This window comes from Notamacropus eugenii, chromosome 2 (genome assembly GCF_028372415.1).
Source record: "Notamacropus eugenii isolate mMacEug1 chromosome 2, mMacEug1.pri_v2, whole genome shotgun sequence".
Taxonomy (NCBI): domain Eukaryota; kingdom Metazoa; phylum Chordata; class Mammalia; order Diprotodontia; family Macropodidae; genus Notamacropus; species Notamacropus eugenii.
In genome coordinates this window covers 38,335,823-38,353,907 of record NC_092873.1, presented here as the reverse complement: position 1 = coordinate 38,353,907, position 18,085 = coordinate 38,335,823, and the positions used below count along the sequence as shown (strand labels likewise).

At 45.5% G+C, this 18,085-nt stretch overlaps 1 protein-coding gene across 5 annotated transcripts in view; it reads right to left on the bottom strand.

Moving 5' to 3' along the window:
• ABR (ABR activator of RhoGEF and GTPase) overlaps positions 1 to 18,085 on the bottom strand; it is a 289,390-nt gene that overhangs the window by 151,250 nt on the left and 120,055 nt on the right. For all 5 annotated transcript variants that reach the window (XR_011973884.1, XM_072639879.1, XM_072639880.1 and 2 more), the window contains exon 2: positions 15,016 to 15,200. Coding sequence is in view for 4 of the 5 variants with exons in the window: in XM_072639879.1 (XP_072495980.1) it covers positions 15,016 to 15,200 (185 nt within the window). In the remaining variant the exon portion in view is untranslated. The remainder of the gene's footprint in view (positions 1 to 15,015; positions 15,201 to 18,085) is intronic.

Here is an 18,085-nt window from a genome sequence, read left to right as displayed (position 1 = left end):
TTTCTTGTGGTTTTCCCATTTTGTTCTGATTTTTCTTTCACAGCATGACTAATGTGGAAATATGTTTAACATGATTGTACATGTATAACCTATGTCAGATTATTTGCTGTCTTGGGGAGGGGAGAAGAAATGAAGGGAAGGAGAAAAGTTTGGAACTCAAAATTTTACAAAAATGAATGTTGAAAACTATCTTTACATGTAGTTGGGGGGAAAAATAAAATACTATTAAGGAAAAAAATGACCACCGTCGCACCAAATCCTTCTCCCAGGAGTCCCTTCTTTCCTACTCTGGGGTATCTCACACAAACGACTCCTCTCCTTGGAACTCTCTCTCCCTAGGCCCTCCCTCCCAGCTCCCCCATCCTGACTGCTCTTTGTCTTCTACCTTCTGAATGGGGACGTTTTCCCCAGCCCAGTTTCAGTCTTTTGCTCTTCTCTTCTTAAAATCTCTCACCACCTCTTCTTTGAGAACTCATCCCTTCTCAAGGTTGAGCTCTCGCTCATGTCTCTGTCTCTCTCTGTCTAGCCCAAGTTCCATGCTTGACTCTCTGACAGCCCCTTGCACCCACCTTTGCCCAGATACCCCACTGTAACCTTGAATTCAGAACGTTCCAAACCAAAGTCCTCCGCTGCTACCCTAAACCAGCTTTCCCTTCTGACTTTCCTACTTTAGTCATGCTCTCACTCACTCGAGGTTAAAACTCTGGGGTCATTTTTGACTCTTTTGTCCCACTAAATCCTGTCAATTCTTCAAGTCTGTCCCTTCTCTTTCTCCACTGCTACTATTTTTGTCTAAGCCTCAAGTGTCTCAGGGAAAAGAATACTGTACTCTGAGTCAGAGTTCATTTACTGTGACCTTAGGCAAGTCACATCACCTGTAAGGGCCTCAGTTTCCTCATCTATAAAATGAAAGGGGGAATCACTAGATGGCTGGGCCCTCCCAGCTCCAGAGTGATGCTTCTGTAACATAAAGTCATAAAATCTTAGCGCAAAAGGGGATATTGTATATCATCTCACTCACTTTCTCCCACAATGCAGAAATTGCTTTCACAATATCCCCAACAGTTACATAGTTTCTGCCTTTATTTCTGGTAACAAAGAGGCAACATCCCCCTCCCCAGTACAATGCAAACTCCTAGGGAGCAAAGGCTTTCCATTTTTGCCTTTGAATCTCCAACGTCTAACATACAGGAGGTGCTTAATAAAAATCTGCTGAATGTAGTCAAGTAAACATCAATGGGCATTTATAAGGTACCTACCATGTGTCAGGCATTGTGCTAAGTCATAGAGATATAAAGACTGGCAAAAGACAATTGCTGCTCTCTGGGAGTGTACAGTCTTTCCAGTGGGAGCTTTATTAAGTGGCAGCTAGATGGCACAAAGGAGAAGCCAGAAAGACACGGGTTCAAATCCAGCCTCTGACATCACCTGTGTGACCCTGAGCAATTCAACTACTTTGAGGCCCAGATTTTTTATCCATAAAATGAAGATAAAATACGTGCAGTACCTATCTCACAGAGGAGTTTCTAGGCTCAAATGAAATAATGTCTGTAAAGTGCTCTATAAGGGGCAGCTTTTGTAGTCCCATCAAATAGTATTATTACCATTAATTAAAATTATTATTTACCTATCTCCTCTGCCCCTCTCCCCCAATAGTAGCCCATGCCATTATTTTCTCTTTCTAATTGACAGGAAGTTCCTCCTTCTATTGAGCTCAAACCAGACTCCACAAAACTTCTACCAACCCACCAGTCTGGGAGGTCTGAAGCTATCCAGAACAAACTCATTCTTCTTTCACATAATTGTCCTTGTCAAACATTCCGAAGGCAGTAATCAGTTACCTGGGGCCAGTTAGGTGTCACCATAGTGCATAGAGTGCTGGATCCAGAGTCAGGAAGACTCATCTTTCTGAGTTCAAATCCTGCTTCAGACACTTACTAGCTGTGTGACCCTGGGCAGGTCACTTTACCCTGTTTGCCTCAGTTTCCTCATCTGTCAAATGAGTTGGAAAAGGAAATTGCAAACCACTCCAGTATCTTTGCCAAGGAAACCCCATATGGGATAACAAAAAGTTGGATACAATTAAAGAAATAATTGAACAACAATTACCTAAGTCAAGACAACTTCTCTCCAGGCTAACTACCTAATCCCTAGTTCCATCAACCTCTCCTCGTAGCATCTGATTTCCACAGGATCACTTTTTCTTTCCAACCTTTCCTCACACTGGCCCCCATCTGCTGGCCTCCTAAAACAAGCTGACATGTTAATGTCCCTCTTATTGAGAGGCATCCAGAGAAGACTTACAAGGACCAATGCAAAGTGAAGTCAGAAGAACCAAGGCCACCACATGCACAATGATTACAATAATGTAAGTGCCAAGAACAGCCCCCAAACAACAAATATTGAATGCTGCAAAATCATCATGACCAAGCATGGTCCTAAGAAAAAGAAATATGAGAATGCAACTCCCTCTCTTCTTTATAAAAGTGGGAGGGGGCCTATGGATGCAGAATACTACACAGAATGTCAACTTTAGCTGCAATGTTGGTTGGGATAGATTAAGAACTCTGGGTCACAGCATTACAAGGCTCTTCCCCCTCCCCCATTGAAAAATGACATCATCTCCACCTGAAGGGACCTCAGAAGACATCTAGTCCCACTCACAAAGTATGACTAAGAATCCTTCTACATGTAATAACAAATGGTCACCTGAGCCTCGGAGGATGGAGTCACTACATCTGGGTTCAAATCCCACCTTGGATTACTTGTATAACCTCAGACAAGTCATTTTTCCCATCTGTAAAATCAGGATGGGTTGGACTAGATGGTCTTTGAGATTTTATAATCCTATGAAAAATTCCTAAGACAGCTGACCTCCTGAAGAAGTCTATTTTTCTTCTGGACAGCTCTAACTACTAACAATAACAACTGTAATGAAGCATATCTTGTTTTCTTTTTAACTTTATTTTTCTTGGGTTTTTTTTTTTGGCAACATGGCTAATATCAAAATATGTTTTGCATGACTTCACAAATATAATGGATATCACGGTCCTTGCCTTGGGGGGAGGGAGGGGCGGAGCTGGAAGATAGGAAAGAGTTAGAATTCAAAATTTTAAAAAGAATGTTAAAAAATAAGAATTTTTAAATAAAAAAACCATTCTAACTTACAATGTTTACAAAATGTTCTATATATCAATCTCCTTGGATCTTCCCAACAGCGCTGTAACAGATATTATCATTCCCATTTTCCAAATGGGGACACCGGAGCACAGAGTAGTGGCCCATGTGACTGACCCATGGTCACACAGCTAGAGAAAACTGTCAGAGGCACGATTTGAGCACAAGCACCTCCTGACACCAAGTTCAGTACCTTTTCACCTACGCTATATCTATGCTACCCTCTTTTGAGGCACATGCACCCCTGGGGCCTGTAGCTATCAAAGCTGAGGTCCTGAAGTAGATCCTTCAGTCACTGAGCACTAACAAAGCGTCTACTCTGAGCCAAACTGAATCCCTGCTCCTCCAGCCACCTGGCACCTCAGCTAATGTCTGCTGAGAGCTGCAGGGGGAGGGATGGGCTTTATGTCTTCCCCCTCCCCCTCCCCAGAACATGAGCTCCTTGAGGGCAGGGACCATCTTCCTTACTTGTTTTTGTATCCAGTAATGGCTTAATAAATGCCCTTTCATCTATTCATGGTGCCCTAGTGTTGAACTGTTGCTTGTTACTTTTCAAACCAGAAATAAAAACTAAATGAATACAAGACATAGAATATGGACTCACTAGCGCCAACTAGTGGAGTAACACCCAATAGCAAGCAGGTGGGAAAAACCCAAACAGTTAAGATGCTGAGAATATTCAGTGGAAGTGAGAGACATGACGTCAACATTTCACAGGATTCAGATGGGGAAGAAACCACAAAACATTCCAGTCCAATCCCTTCATTTTACTGAAGAAGAATAGAGATATGTGATCTGCTCAAAGTCACACAGGGTCGTAAATAGTGGGGCAGGATTCAAACCCAGATCCTGTGCCCTTTTCACTAATAACCACTGTGAACTAACTCTTGCTTGACCCAGGGGCCATGGTTGACTATGAAACCAGAAGAAAGTAAAGTCCCTGCTTTCAGGAAAACAGCGTGAAGGCTGGGAAAGCAAAGTCTGGAGCAGATAGGCTGAGTGTGAATGCTGACTTTGCCCCTGCTGCCTATGGGACCCGCCTCAGTGTGCCCCTCTGCAGGATGGATAAAAGCTTCCCTTTGTATACTCCCAAGGTTGTAGGGAGCCTCAAATACACCAATATACATAAACCATAAACCTTTACTTTCAGTATCCAGGATTCCAAAGCAGCAGGCACCCCCTTCACCCAAGCAGATCACTCTTCTACAACATCCAGAGTTATTCTGTTTCCCCCCCTTCCCTTCTTTGAGGCAGAAGCCTATGGGTGTGGACTGTCGCATCTGTTAGTTTTGATGAACTGCTTTTTAAATTTTTTTTTTGATATGAGGCATGGCCCTTTGGAGCGGTGGAGGGGGGAAACAAAGGTGATGCAAAAAAAAAACCATATCAATAATTTTTATTAAAGAGTTGAAAGGTTGAAAAATTCATTGCCTTATAGACCATCTATTGATGAGACTCTATAAACTTGGTTCATTCTTGCATAGCAGACAGGTGGTAAAGTCTACAGAACCCCCGGGGCAGCTAGATGGTGCAGTGGATAGAGCACCAGTGCAGGAGTCAGGAGGACCTGAGTCTCACCTCAGACACTTGACACTCACTAGCTGTGTGACCTTGGGCAAGTTACTTAACCCCAACTGCCTCATCCTGGGTCATCTCCAGTCATCCTGAGGAATATCTGGTCACTGGATTCAGATGGCTCTGGAGGAGAAGTGAGGCTGGTGACCTGCACAGCCCTCCCTCACTCAGAACAAAGTCATCTCATTATTTCTCTGATGGCATGGTCTCCTTCTGCAATGAAGGATGAACACACAAATATCTGAGGCCAAATTTGAACTCAGATCTTACTAACTCTAGACTCAGCACTCTATCCCACTCCCTGTGTACAAAAACCCAGAAGGCTGGCAGGACTTATAAAAGCAACTTAAATGCAGTTGGCATGGTCTTCTAGAACACAGAATTGTCTCTATATCACACTGGTGCCTCAGTTAAGAACTTTGGTGGATAAATGTTAGCTATGATTTTTTCATCTATTTGGAGAGAGAGAGAACATGGCCATCTCATCCATGATTTATTATAAATCAACTCATTAGCAACTGTGAAGTGCCATTCTATAAGGAAGACGAGTTAGTACCCACTCCTAAGTCAGTAACTGATTCCTGATTTTTAGACCTGGAAGGAGCTGGATTAGAGAAGCTCTTCCTGTAGGGGCTGAGTTTTAGCTAAGGTTTAAAAGGAGGTGACAGAAACAAGTTTGCCCAGAAGAGGAAGAGGAGCCTAGGTAACAGGAATGAATCTGCAAAATGGAGATTAATGAGTCCCATATGAGGGACGGCATAGATGGAGTCTGAGGGAAGAATCAGAACAGGTGAGAAATGAGGAGGAGAAGTGGGTGAAGGAAAGTTTGGAAGGCAACCATTAGGGTGAGGAGAGACTTGTTTCTAAAGGATATTGTGGGGGGAGACAAGCCTTTATTAACCTCCTACACTGTGCCAGGTCCTGTGCTAAGGGCTACAAATATCTCATATTATTAGAAACAACAAGATGCTGTTATATCATATTATGTCAATATTCAAAGTCGCTTTAGTTGCCTCTTCATGGCCGTATTTAGTCATGAAGCCAGAATATTTGAATGGGGGGTGGGAAAGAGGTGTCTCAGGGACCAAATGCAAGTTGAACATGAATCTTCCTCTGTACTACCCTGGACCACTTGGCCATCGAGCCTTTGCTCAAATGGAGGGGAACTCACTACCTCCCACGCAATCCGAAAATGGAATATAAATTAACAGTGAGATACCCAGCCCAGAAACGTAACATGATCTTCGATTAGCCACTTGGAACGCTGCAAATGGCCCATTAACCAGCCTCCCTGACTCAGGTTTACCCTCTAAGGCATCCTAACTTTCCTTGAGTGCAGGTCTGATACCCCACTACCCTGCTCAATAAACTTCAGTGACCCCCTACTGCCTCTAGGACAAGCTATAGCTTTTCAAGCTCTTCATAGATGGGCACTGATCTCTCTCTCTAGTGTCATACAGGGCTTGGCACACAATACGTGCTTAATAAATGCTGGTCTTCTTCCAGCTTCATGATACATTACTCCTCTTCCCACATTCCACAATCCAACCTAGCTGGCCATCTTTCTGTTCCTTACACATGGCACGCTACGTCTCCCACCTCCATGCCATGGCACTGGCTTGATCTCCTGCCTGAAATGCATTCCCTCCTCACTACTGACTCTGAGAATCCCTAACTTCTTTAAAAATACTTTCCACACTGGGGGGTTCATAACCTAGAGGTCCAAGGATAGATTTTAGGGGCTTCACAAACCTGAATGGGAAAAAAATTACATCTCATCCACTCCCCCAGCCTTTCATCTCCTTTGTAATCTTAGGATAATTTATTTTAGGTGACTCAGTGAATAGAGCACCAGCTGTGGAATCAGGAGGACCTGAGTTCAAATTTGACCACAGACACTTGCTATGTGAACCTAGGCAAGTCATTTAACCCTGATTACCTCAGAAAAAAATGATTTATTTTATGGATTTAAAAACATTATTCTGAGAAGGAGCCCACAGTCCTCCCTAGACTGCCAGAGGGGTCCAGGGCACAAAACAGTCAAGAATCCCTCCAAAGTGCTTTTCCCTATATTCCCCATCCCCCCCAACTGCTAGTGTCTGCCCCTCCCAAACTACCTTCTAGTTAATTTCCTTGCATTTATTTTGTATACATTTATCATAGGATATCCTCACACCAGACGGTGAACCCCTTGAGGATAGGCACTTTTTGCTTTTTCTGTATCCTCAGTGTTTACAGAATCTGGCACATAGTAGGTACTTTAATTAATACCTGTTGACTTGCGTATCTTAACTTCCACTTCAAACATTGAAGCTAATGTGCCCTCTTCATCTCAGTCTCCGTGTTCTCATTCAGATAAAGGTTACATAGCCAGTGAGTTGTCTTTCTAACCCCAAGGCCAGTGCCTTAACCACCATGACATTTTTCTTCTTTGGAGATAAGGAAATCCTTCTTCACAGACTAGGACATGGCACCATGTCTTTCCCTTTTCCAACCACCCAGTCTTCTCTTTCCCAAGCTCACAATTTCTGGCTCCTTCTGCCTATCTTTGTAGGGTGTGGAGTCAAGTCCTCTTGCCATCCTCATTTCTCTCCTCTGGATGGACTATACTTTGGCTACATCCTCCCCAAAACCTGGTGCCTTGAACTCAGTACTGTACTCTAGAAATGGTCTGACTAGGGCCGAAGAGCAGGCTGGGCATACTATCATTCTCTCCCTATTCTGAACAATAAGCTTTTCCTAAGGAAGTCAGATGATGATACATTTCTTGTTTTTCACATCGTACTGTTGACTCATAGTATGTTAGCAGAAGCTAAAACCCCCAGACTTTTTTTTTCAACTGCTGTCTAGCCATACCTGCCCTGTCTCGCATTTATACAGTGGGTTTTCTGAATTGAAATATAGGATTTTACATCTATCACCATTAAATTTCATTTTTTTTCCCATTCGTCTCATTGTTTAAGCCTACCATGACTCCTTTGGACCCCAAACTTCCCATCCAATTTATTAGTTGTCCCTGCCTGGTCCAAGCCATCAGAAATCTGAAAAGAATGCTATCTGTGATACTAGCTGTGTTATACCTGTGTAAGTTAAGGATTCTGTGATCTAGGATCTCATGTTGTCTAGTTTAGAGGCAGTATTAGAGTCCTGTATCCATTCTGCTGGAGACTTCACTCCAGGCTAATGTGGACCCATTCATATTTGCTCTGTTGGGGCCTAGTCCTTAATTGCCTTAATTGTACCATTATCTAATCTGCATCTCCCAACCCATCCACAAGGACACCTGGAAGAGCCTTTGTCAAATGCCTTGTTTGAATCAAGGTATTCATGGCATTCTTCAATATACTATCAGTATATTAGATCAGTCTGACACACTTTGTTCTTAAGAAGCCCATGGTTACTTTTTACGTGCTCATAAATCATCACTCTAATATTTCTGGGAAGACTGTAGCCTGAAGAGTATGCAAAATCTACCTTCTTCCTTTTCTGAACCCTCCTGCATTCAACCACTGCTACTCAGCCTCTGCCAGAAGCCAGGAGACAGGACCTGATAAGCTTGACATAATAACAATGCAGTTCACTTAGAGTATATATTCTGTTTCGGCAGCATCAAATCCCAAACCACAAGCTTGTGCATTACAGTGGAAAGAGTACTAGACTTCAAAGTCAAAAGATCAGAATTCAAATCCTGCCTCTAACACTTATTAGCTGTGTGACTTTGGGCAAGATACTTATCCTTCCTGGGTCTTAGTATCCTCATCTGCAAAACAAGGGAGTTGAACCAGTAGCCTCAGAGAAACTTGGGAAATTAGCTCTGGAATGAGGAAGGCCAGCCTCAGACACTTATTAGCTATGTGATCCTGAGCAAGTTACTTAACCCTGTTTGCCTCAGTTTCCTCATCTGTCAAATAAGTTAGAGAGGAAATGGCAAACCAATCTAACATCTTTGCCAAGAAAACCCCAAATGGAGTCGAAAAGAGTCAGACATGATTGAAACAACTGAACAAGTAATATTCCAGGTTCTGGCTTTGCTAATTACTTGTTCTTGGAAAGGCATGTGAATTCTTGAGCCTCTCTTTCCCTGATTTGCAAAAAAGGGACAATCTTACTTGAACTCTCACAATAGGATGGTAGCAAGTCAAAAGCACACTAGACTTGGAGTATGAAGACGTGGGTTTAAGTTCTGCTCCTGAAATTACTAGCGGTGTGACTAAGTGGCTTAACCCTTTTGGCCTCAATTTCTCTACCTTTACAATGAAAGGGTGAGACTAGTTGAACTCTAAGGTCCCTTCCAGCTCTACAGCTAAGATTCTATAAACCTACCTTACAGGACTGATGGGGAGGATTGAAGGAGATAATGTGTGCAAAAGTGACTAATTTTAACTCAGATTTAGAGGGGACAGTGCTTTTCTCAGTACCACCCCTTGGAGGGAATGCAAGCCTAATTTATCCTCATTATATGGATGAGGAAACTGAGGCTGGGATGGAAAGTGACTTGATCACAGTCCCACAGCAAAGTCAAGTGCCATATAAATATAGTTTTTATTATTTTTTTTTATAAAGAGATAGGCAAAGAATGACATCTCTCCCATCCTAACTTCATCCTTCAAACACTAGGAACTGAGAGGCACTTCCCACCTCAGCCTCTGTTTAATCATGCAGATCTGACATTCCCTCCAAGAACCAGCTCAAGTACTAACATACTCTTCCTCAACCTCCTGGTGTAGGTTGCCCAGGAAGAAGAGAATGACAATGAGACCCCATTTCAGGCATGGGTGCCCAGAGTACAACCAGCATGAGTACCAGGCAGGTGCTGCTGCCCAGAGGCAAAAGCTACCAGAACAATGGTCAGGCCCAACCCAGAATCCCCCAGGCTGCCAGGATCACCACAGGAAACCCTGATGGGGAGGGACTCTGACACACCAGACTGATGAAAACTCATGCCAGGAACATTTAAGTCCTTTACCAAAACACTGAGTCCTGTTACAAGAAAAATAACATCACTGACTCCATTTTGCCTTTCTCCACCATTTTGTGAAGCTAAGTTTCAGCTGGTTTTAGAGAAGTCAGAAAATTTTCCCTTTCCTAAAGGTCCCTCAATGTAAGGAATGTCACAAAATTACCCCTCTACCTTTCCTAATAATCCTGTTTTTAGTATTTTTTACTCCCTTCAAATTATATGTTAACTGTTTAGAAACAAAGGTTCTGGGCCTTTGGCTACTTACAGCCTTGGACCCGATTTGCTCCCACAACCACATGCCTTGCTAAATAAATCATGTGTCTGTATGTAATGACTCTGTTTCTTTACTTCATTCAAACAGCCCTGGGGACTCAGGAAAAGAAGGGTCCATGCCAAGCCAAGCCCACATTGTTTTCCCTCAGAGACAGCAGATTAGTAGGACATAGGCATGAACAGAATCCTAACTGGGGCAATTAGAATCGGGAGGTAATTAAAAACTTTTGATGTCTGAAGCTAGGGGGGACCACATTCTGCTATCTCCATCTTCTAATCAGCAGAAACAAAACTGCAGGAGGAGGTAAATGGCCACTAGGGAGCTGTTACGGGGTGAACATTAGAATTTCCTCCTCAACATAAAAGAAAGCAGTGTTAGAACAGAGAGGGATAAGTGACGGGTGGTATTTATTGGGGAGAATTCTCCCAACTTATGCCTAGGCCTTTATATTTTGCTCCAGTGATTAGGAGACAGGAAAGTGGCATATTGATTATAGGATCATGGATTTAAAGCTGGAAGGTCCTTATGGAGCACTGAGTCCAACTCTTCTCTTTTTACAGGGGGGAAACTGAGGCTGAGAAATGTGGAATGACTTTCCCAAAGTCTTATGGGTAGCAAGTGAATAGCTGTAAAATTTAAACCCATTTCCTCTGACTGAAAGCCCAGCATTCTTCCTGCTACACTACAGAAACTTTTGGTCCCAGCTGTGCTGCTAATTAGCTGTGTGAGCCTTGTTTGGCCTCAGAGGGTCTCAGGAGTAGGAAAGGACCACAGGGGCCATGGGATGCAGCTGAAGAGGATTCCCCACCATAACATCCCTTCCAAATGGTTATCTGACCTCCACCTGAGGACCCCCATGGAGAAGAAGGCACTGCCTCCAGAGGCAGGGCATTCACTCTGCCACAGCTCTAATGGCTGTGACATTTCTGAGCCTGAATGGACTTCTGATTCTGCCTCTGGGGAGAAGAAGACCAAGTCTAATCCCTCTTCTGATCTGTCCCTCCTAAATCTTCCCTTCTTCAGGCTCAATAGCCCTAGTTCCTTTCCCCCCTCCTCCCTGTAAAATTACTTCAGTTCTAATATTCTGTATTCTGAACTCAGACACTCTGGGATGCAAATAGCAGTACCACCTGGGCTCACAAGATGGCACCAGTGATGCAGAAGAAGGCAGCTGGACATGGGAATGCAGGAGATGGCCAGGAGAAGGGAGGGGGTTAAAATTTTTTGACAGTTCCCCACAACACTAGAGAAGCTTCAAAAACTACACATACACATGCTCTCTCTCTGTCCTCCCATCCTCTTCTGCTCTCTCTCCCTCTCCTCCCTTCTCTCTATCTCTGTCTATGTCTGTCTCTCTATCTCCAGTTGTCTCTGTTTCTGTCTGTCTCCCTCCCTCCCCTCCTCTCTCTCTGTCTCTCTCTGTTTCTCTCTCTGTCTTTGTATCTCTGTCTCTCTGTCTCTCTCCCTCTCCTCCCTTCTCTCTCTCTGTTTCTCTTTGTCTCCATCTGTCTCTCTGTCTCTATCTCTGCTGGGGTTGGAAACTCAATTCCATGTGGACAGTCTCGGGCGGGTAAAGGTGGGAACTTCTAAATCTTAGAGTTCTCACGAGACCCCCCAGGAAACAACTGGGAATCGAGGTGAACCGAGCTATCTCGTGTATTTCCGCCTCTTCCCGTGAGAGACGTGATGGGAGAGAGCTCTCCCCACCCTCGAGATTGTCCCGGATCTGGGCACACCTAACAGGCACGGTATTCAGATGCAAACTATGCGACTGGAGAGCTTAAGTAGGATCAGGAAAGCCTGAAAGCTCTCTTGGGCGGAGGGGAGCGGAGCGGACAGGACAAGGCTCCGCTTTCCCTCTTTCTTCTCTCCCCTCCCCCCATCTCCCCACTTATACTTCTACTTCCAATCTCTTATTGTAAGATCTTTGCCTCCTTGGGAGATTCTTCGCTCCCTCCTAAGGAAGAATTCCCCTGCACTTGTAACTAGACCCTAAAATAAAGCTCAACCCTTGTTCGACTCTGGAATGTCCTTTCTCTCATACGAGCATCCGGTTTGGCCAACCGAAGACCTCGGGATAGAGGTAAGAAGACTCGGGTAGCCCTCAGGCCTCTAGGCCTGGCATATCTCCATCTCTCTGTCTCTATCTCCATCTCTCTGTCTCTGTTTCTCTCTCTATCTCTGTGTCTGTATCTGTTTCTTTCTCTCCCCCTCTCTCCCTTCTCCCTCTCCTCCCTTCTCTCTGTCTCTCTCTGTGTTTCTCTGTCTTTGTCTCTATCTCTGTCTCTCTGTCTCTATCTCCATCTTTCTGTCTCTGTTTCTTTCTTCTCCTCTTTCCCTTTCCTCCCATCTCTCTCTCTGTCTCTGTCTGTGTTTCTCTCTGTGTCTTTATCTCTGTCTCTATCTCTGTCTTTCTGTCTCTGTCTCTCCCCCCCTCCCCCCTCTCTTCCTGCCATGCCTACCTACAAATCTCTGTGTGGCACATGTTGTTGTTCACTCATTTTTCAGTTGTATCCAACTCTGTGACCCCTTCGGGAGTTTTCTTGGCAAAGATACTGGAGTGATTTGCTGTTTCCTTCTCTAGCTCATTTAACAGAGCTCCAATGGAGGCAAACAGGGGTGAGTGACTTCCCCAGAGTCACACAATCAGTAAGTGTCTGAGACCAGATCTGAACCCACAAAGATGACTCCCCTGACTGCAGGCCCTGACGTCTATCCACTGTACCACCTCACTGCCCATAGCACAGAGTAAGCTTCTAATAAATATTGATTGGATTGGTCTAGGGTAGGAAAAAGCACTTTTTCCCATTCAGGGCTTCAGTTTCCCCCACTGTAAAATGAGGGCCCTGGGCTTGATGACTTCTGAGTTTCCTTCAAGAAATAAAGCCATGACCCTGTGATGCTAATTCAATCCAGCAAACATTTGTCAGGCTAGCATTCTGTGTGGAACAAAGCAGAAGCGGTCCTTTCCCAAGTCGTCTCCCCTCCTCCCACCATTCTGACTGTCCCCCTGCATGTCCCACCACACACAGACCAAACACCAATAGATCTGCCACGTGTTGTAGTGGGCCTCTCTGTACTTTACTTACTTATCTGTGTGACTCCCAGCACTCAGCACAGGGCCTAGCACATATAGGTGCTTCATAACTGTTTACTGACTAACTCAGTGGTCTCTAAGAATCCTTTCATCTCTGGCACTTTGTGGACCTAGCTGCTCAAGAAGAGGTTGGGGAACAGGAGTCACCAGAAGGGTCACTTGCTGGGCTTGGGGGTAGGAGTGGTAAATGAAATCCTGGGGCCTGCCTGGTGTGGCTCCCGGCTATAGATATTGGCCTCTCCTCAAGCTCTATCAGCATCCCTGCTCATTCCTACCAAACTAACATGACTAATAACAGACTCCTGCTCCCTACTTCATCTAAAGGTAACTCCTCCAGTACTGACTATCAGCATGAACCCCCATCTCCAACATCTACCCCCCCCACTCTCATCATGCCTGGCAGGCTCTTGGTACCATTTCTATGGTTATCTGCATTGGGTCTCAGTTGCTATGACAACATGGTGGCTTCCCCCAAGTGGAAAAGCCGTTGTCAAGGCCGCTGCTGCCAAAGGCTACAACAGCCAACCTCCACCAAGGGGGGCGTGTAAAGAGGGGGCGCAAACTCCAAGGAGGGGAAGAGAGCCCAGCAGCAACAGGGAAAATGTACACAGTAAGATATGGATGGGTCCCCTTGCCAACCAGGGGCTCTTGTGAGCCTAACCCAGGGAGATTCTCTTTCTAGCTCCTTTTTAAAAAAAGAGGTTGAACAGGTTGGAGCCACTCATGCAAACAAGACAGCCCCTGGAGAAACAAGCAAAGGGGCATCTCACAAGGTTCTCAAGGCTCATCCTGAGGCAGTCCCACTAAGACAGAGGTACCAAACCTTCTTTTATGTCATGGGTCAGACATCTTTGGCAGCTGGCTGAACCCCATGAATCCCTTCTCAGAATAAGATGGTTTTTAAAAATTCAGACTAGAAGAAATTGCTAAAATTCAGTTACATGTTAGGAAAAACATATATTTTTTTTCCCATCCAAGTTGATGGATTCCTGAAATCTATCCCTGACAATTCCTAGTCCTTGAAGATGCACAAACCCCTCTCCCTAAGGCAAAAGACACAGAGGAGACAACCTAGCAAAGATCTCAACCATTCTGGGAACCCAGCTCAAGAACTCCTGTATTAGAATAAAAGAAAAGCAGCCAGCATAACCCCCTACAAAGGAGCCCATAGCCAAAAGACATCAATCACCATGAGCCACCTCCCATGGGGGATGTATCTGTCCAGCTCTGGGGAAGGAAAGTCGAAGGTTGCCTCCAGTTCCCCCCATCTCCCACCACTACGTCTGTCTCAGGCTGTTTCAGTCTCAGTCTGTCTCTGTCTCAGTCTGTCTTTCTTACATACCATACCATACCACAACACACACACACACACACACACACACACACACACACACACACACGCACACGCACACACACACTCACAAACAAGAGAGAAGGGGATGAAAGCCCAGGGTTCCAGAAAGGTCAGTCTAAACTCTGGTGTGACATTTCCTCCTGAACTTTTTCTTCCTTTTCAGAAAGGGGGTGAGAAAAGGGAAGAGGGGGCAACCAGGAGACAGAAGCCAAGCAGACAGAGTGGAAAAGGAGGAGGAGACAGGGTGGAGGGACAGATCACAGGGAGAAGAAAAGCAGACAGGAGAGAAGGGGATGTGTAAAGAGAGAGCAAAAGAAAGAGAGAGAAGCAACTGGGCAGAAGGAATGGGAATTATCTCAAGGAAGATGGCATTCTAGGATCCCATAAATATAAACTAGCCAAAATAAACACAACTCAAAGACTGACGGACAGCCATTAATGGAAGTTAGAACTGGGGGCTCAGAATCTATATTTCAATCATCCTCATCCTTTCCCCAAAACATTTCTGAGAACTGCCAGTCTTTAAGAATCATGCCCCACCCTCTCCAAGGCAGAAAAAGAAAAGAGGAGTCACCTACCACAGGTCCCAAACCTTCTGGGGGGGTGGGCAAAATGCCATCCCCACCACCCTGGCTTCGGGCGCTGAGTTGAGGGGACATAGTAGGCGACTCATCGATGTATGGCATGGTCTCCGAGCCCTCGGGTGGCACCTTCTGCTCTTCATTCCCCTCCCCGTCGTAGTCGTCGGCCCCGTAGCTGAAGTCTGTGACAAGGAATAAGAAAGGCCACTGAGAATCTTCGACCAGGGCTGCCAGTGAAGGGTAGCGCAGTGGGCGCCGACGCCGGCCCCCTGCCGCCATGGTTCACCCCACACCATTCACCAGCCCCCTTGGCTAGGTCTAGGTCATGAGAGAGCCCCCCCTTGCACCGGACCCCAGAGCCCCAGAAGGCGCAGGTCTCGCTGCACACTCAGGAGCTGCTCAGAGTTAGGCGGCAGCAGCATTGTCAGAGCCGCCTGCTTAATGACATGTCAGACTCTTATTCCAAGCTGCCGTTTCCTTTGCCTTCTGCCTAATTCCAAGTCTAAAAATTAACAGCAGGAGCAGGAGGCAGGAAGCTCCCAACTCTCTTCTCTGAGTCACCATTCTGCTTTTTATAGGGAATAAGGAGGCGGGGGCAGGCTGAGCGATGTCACTTCCTGAACCCCTCCCCTCCTGGTATCATTTCTAGACTGAGCCCAGTCCCCCCTGGAGGGCCAAGACTAAGACTGAAGTGTGAGGGAGAAAGCAAGAACCATCCCCAAATCTGCCCTCCTAGTTCCCTCAAACTTTTCCCCATGAGAGGGTGCCAAGGCTCCAGTGCCAGGGGGATATGGGGTGGGGATAAGGGGGTGGTTCTGTGGCCAAGCTGGGCCAGTGTTTAATAGTAGGGTCCTCAAAAGCCAGGTCTGGTTCTATAATTTCAACATAAGCTTCCTTTAGAGAAGAAGCAAGAGGATGAGGGGGCCAAGGGAACCGCTGAGCTTCAGTTAACCCCTTAACTGCTGCATCCAGCACCACTCAGCCTTTTAAATTATAGGCCCAGATTCCCTAAGCACAAAACAGCAGGACTAAGAGGTGAGAACAGGAGGTGGTGGGAGCTGTCCAAGAGCTCGGTGCTAAAAGGGTTAATGAGTCTGTTCCCATGAGGACTCCCAAGGAGGAGATTCCCTCCTGTAGGGCAGCTAGACCTGCCATATCTTCTTTATTTATAAAGAGCAAGTCAGTTATCAACCTCTAGTAAAGCTAGGAATCACATAGTAGTTGCTTTTCTTCCAAATGACTGCTCCTATAGGGGATATTTAGAGCCCCACAACAGTCTAGGAGCACGCTCCCACTTGGATGCCCCCAGCTGCCATGAATGAAGGCCCAGTTTACTTCTGTATGAAGTCTATGACCAAGATTCAAATTTGACAAAGGCATGGCTTCTTTCCTTGCATAATAGAGCCATTGGAATCTCCTATAATACCCTCCTTTTCATGAAATCAACAATGGTCTTCCAATCTTAGAAATTGCCTGTCTTGGGATTGTGCCCAGCCTGGGAGAGTATTCCTCCTGCCCCTCAAACAGCCTAAGTGGTCAAAAGCCAAGTATCCCACACCCCATCAAGTAGGTTAGCCTGAGTTGTGGAGATTTTCACTTCACAGGTAGTCACTTGCTCCTACTGAGTATAACAAGGAAGACACTAAGATGTCTTGGCTGCTTCATAGGGATGCTGAGGACTGAAGTGGTGTGGGGACAGTGAGGGGATGAGAACAGGTTGTTCAAAGCCAGGGAAGGGACTTGATTAGTCCATCATGGACCAAAGGGACCTATCTGAATGAGAGATTCCTCAATACCTCTCATTTCACAGAAGAAGAAAAAGGCTGATAGAGACGAAGCTGCCCAAAGTTGCCCAGCTAGTAAGTGGACAGTAGGGCTTCTGACTCCAAATCCAAGGCTTTTCCCATGGCACACATTTTTTTTTTATCAGCTGGGCTGGTCAATTTCAGGCAACCAACCAGCCCAGATTTCCTTAATTTGATAACACAGACTCACAAGCAGGCACACTCATGCTCCCTCCCACTGTGCAAACCCATCCTAATAGACTAAAGATCGATGCTGACCCCATATTTGACATCTTCCATGGGCTCCTTTCACCACCCATGTAAACTCGTTGTGGGCAATGGGCTCCTATGTCTTTTGTCTTTGCAGCCCCAGCACTTGGTACAGGTGCCTGACCCCAAGAAGGCTTGAACCCAGCCACCACCACTCACAGATGCCTCTGAATCCTTGTGGAACAGCTCAGAGATACCTCCAGGCTGTTCTCCAGCAGCTGCACCTGCTCCAAACCTCCTATCCTCTCCCCCCACCTCAGCCCTGAACATCACCATTAAGTTGTCAGGGCATCTGTGTTCTCCCTGGCTTCTTTTTATGCTGTTACCAGTTATTACTGAAGCCTTGGACTGTATTGTGTGGGAGGGAGGCAGGCCTGAACAGTACATGAGAGTTAGAGGTTCTGTGCATGAAGCCGCCACAGGGACCACACGGTCACCATCCTCTAAAAGGCAGACAGGCATGTGCCTTGTGGCCAGCAGAGTGCTTGGAAATATTTCATTTTTTTTTTTTGAGGGGAGACAGCAATGGCCTGAATCACTAGATGCTGAGTTGTGAGAAGGTCATAGAATATTGATGGGAAATAGGAAAGTTACCCCTAAGCAGCCACTCCTTCTTCCCTGGCTGGTTCAAAGGCTGTCTACCTGAAGGAGTCCAGAGTCCATCTCAGGCTTCCTTCAAAGTTCAGCTGAAATACAATCTCCTTCCTGCAGGAGGCCTACTCTGATCTCTCCAAATGTTAATCCCTCTCTCCAAAATTACCTTTGTTTTTACTTTGTCCATACTTACACACACATGTATTGTTTATCCTAATATAACGTAATCTCCTGGAGAGCAGAGCCTATTTTTCTTTGTTTTCCAGTGCCCAGAACACAGTAGGTGCTTCATAAATGCTTGTTCATGGATTGCCTGGTAGGCAGCACTGTACCACAGTGCTTGATTTGGAGTTCCAGAATCCAGGCTCACATCCTATTCACTATCTGTGTGACCTTGAGATAAATCACTTAAGCTTCCT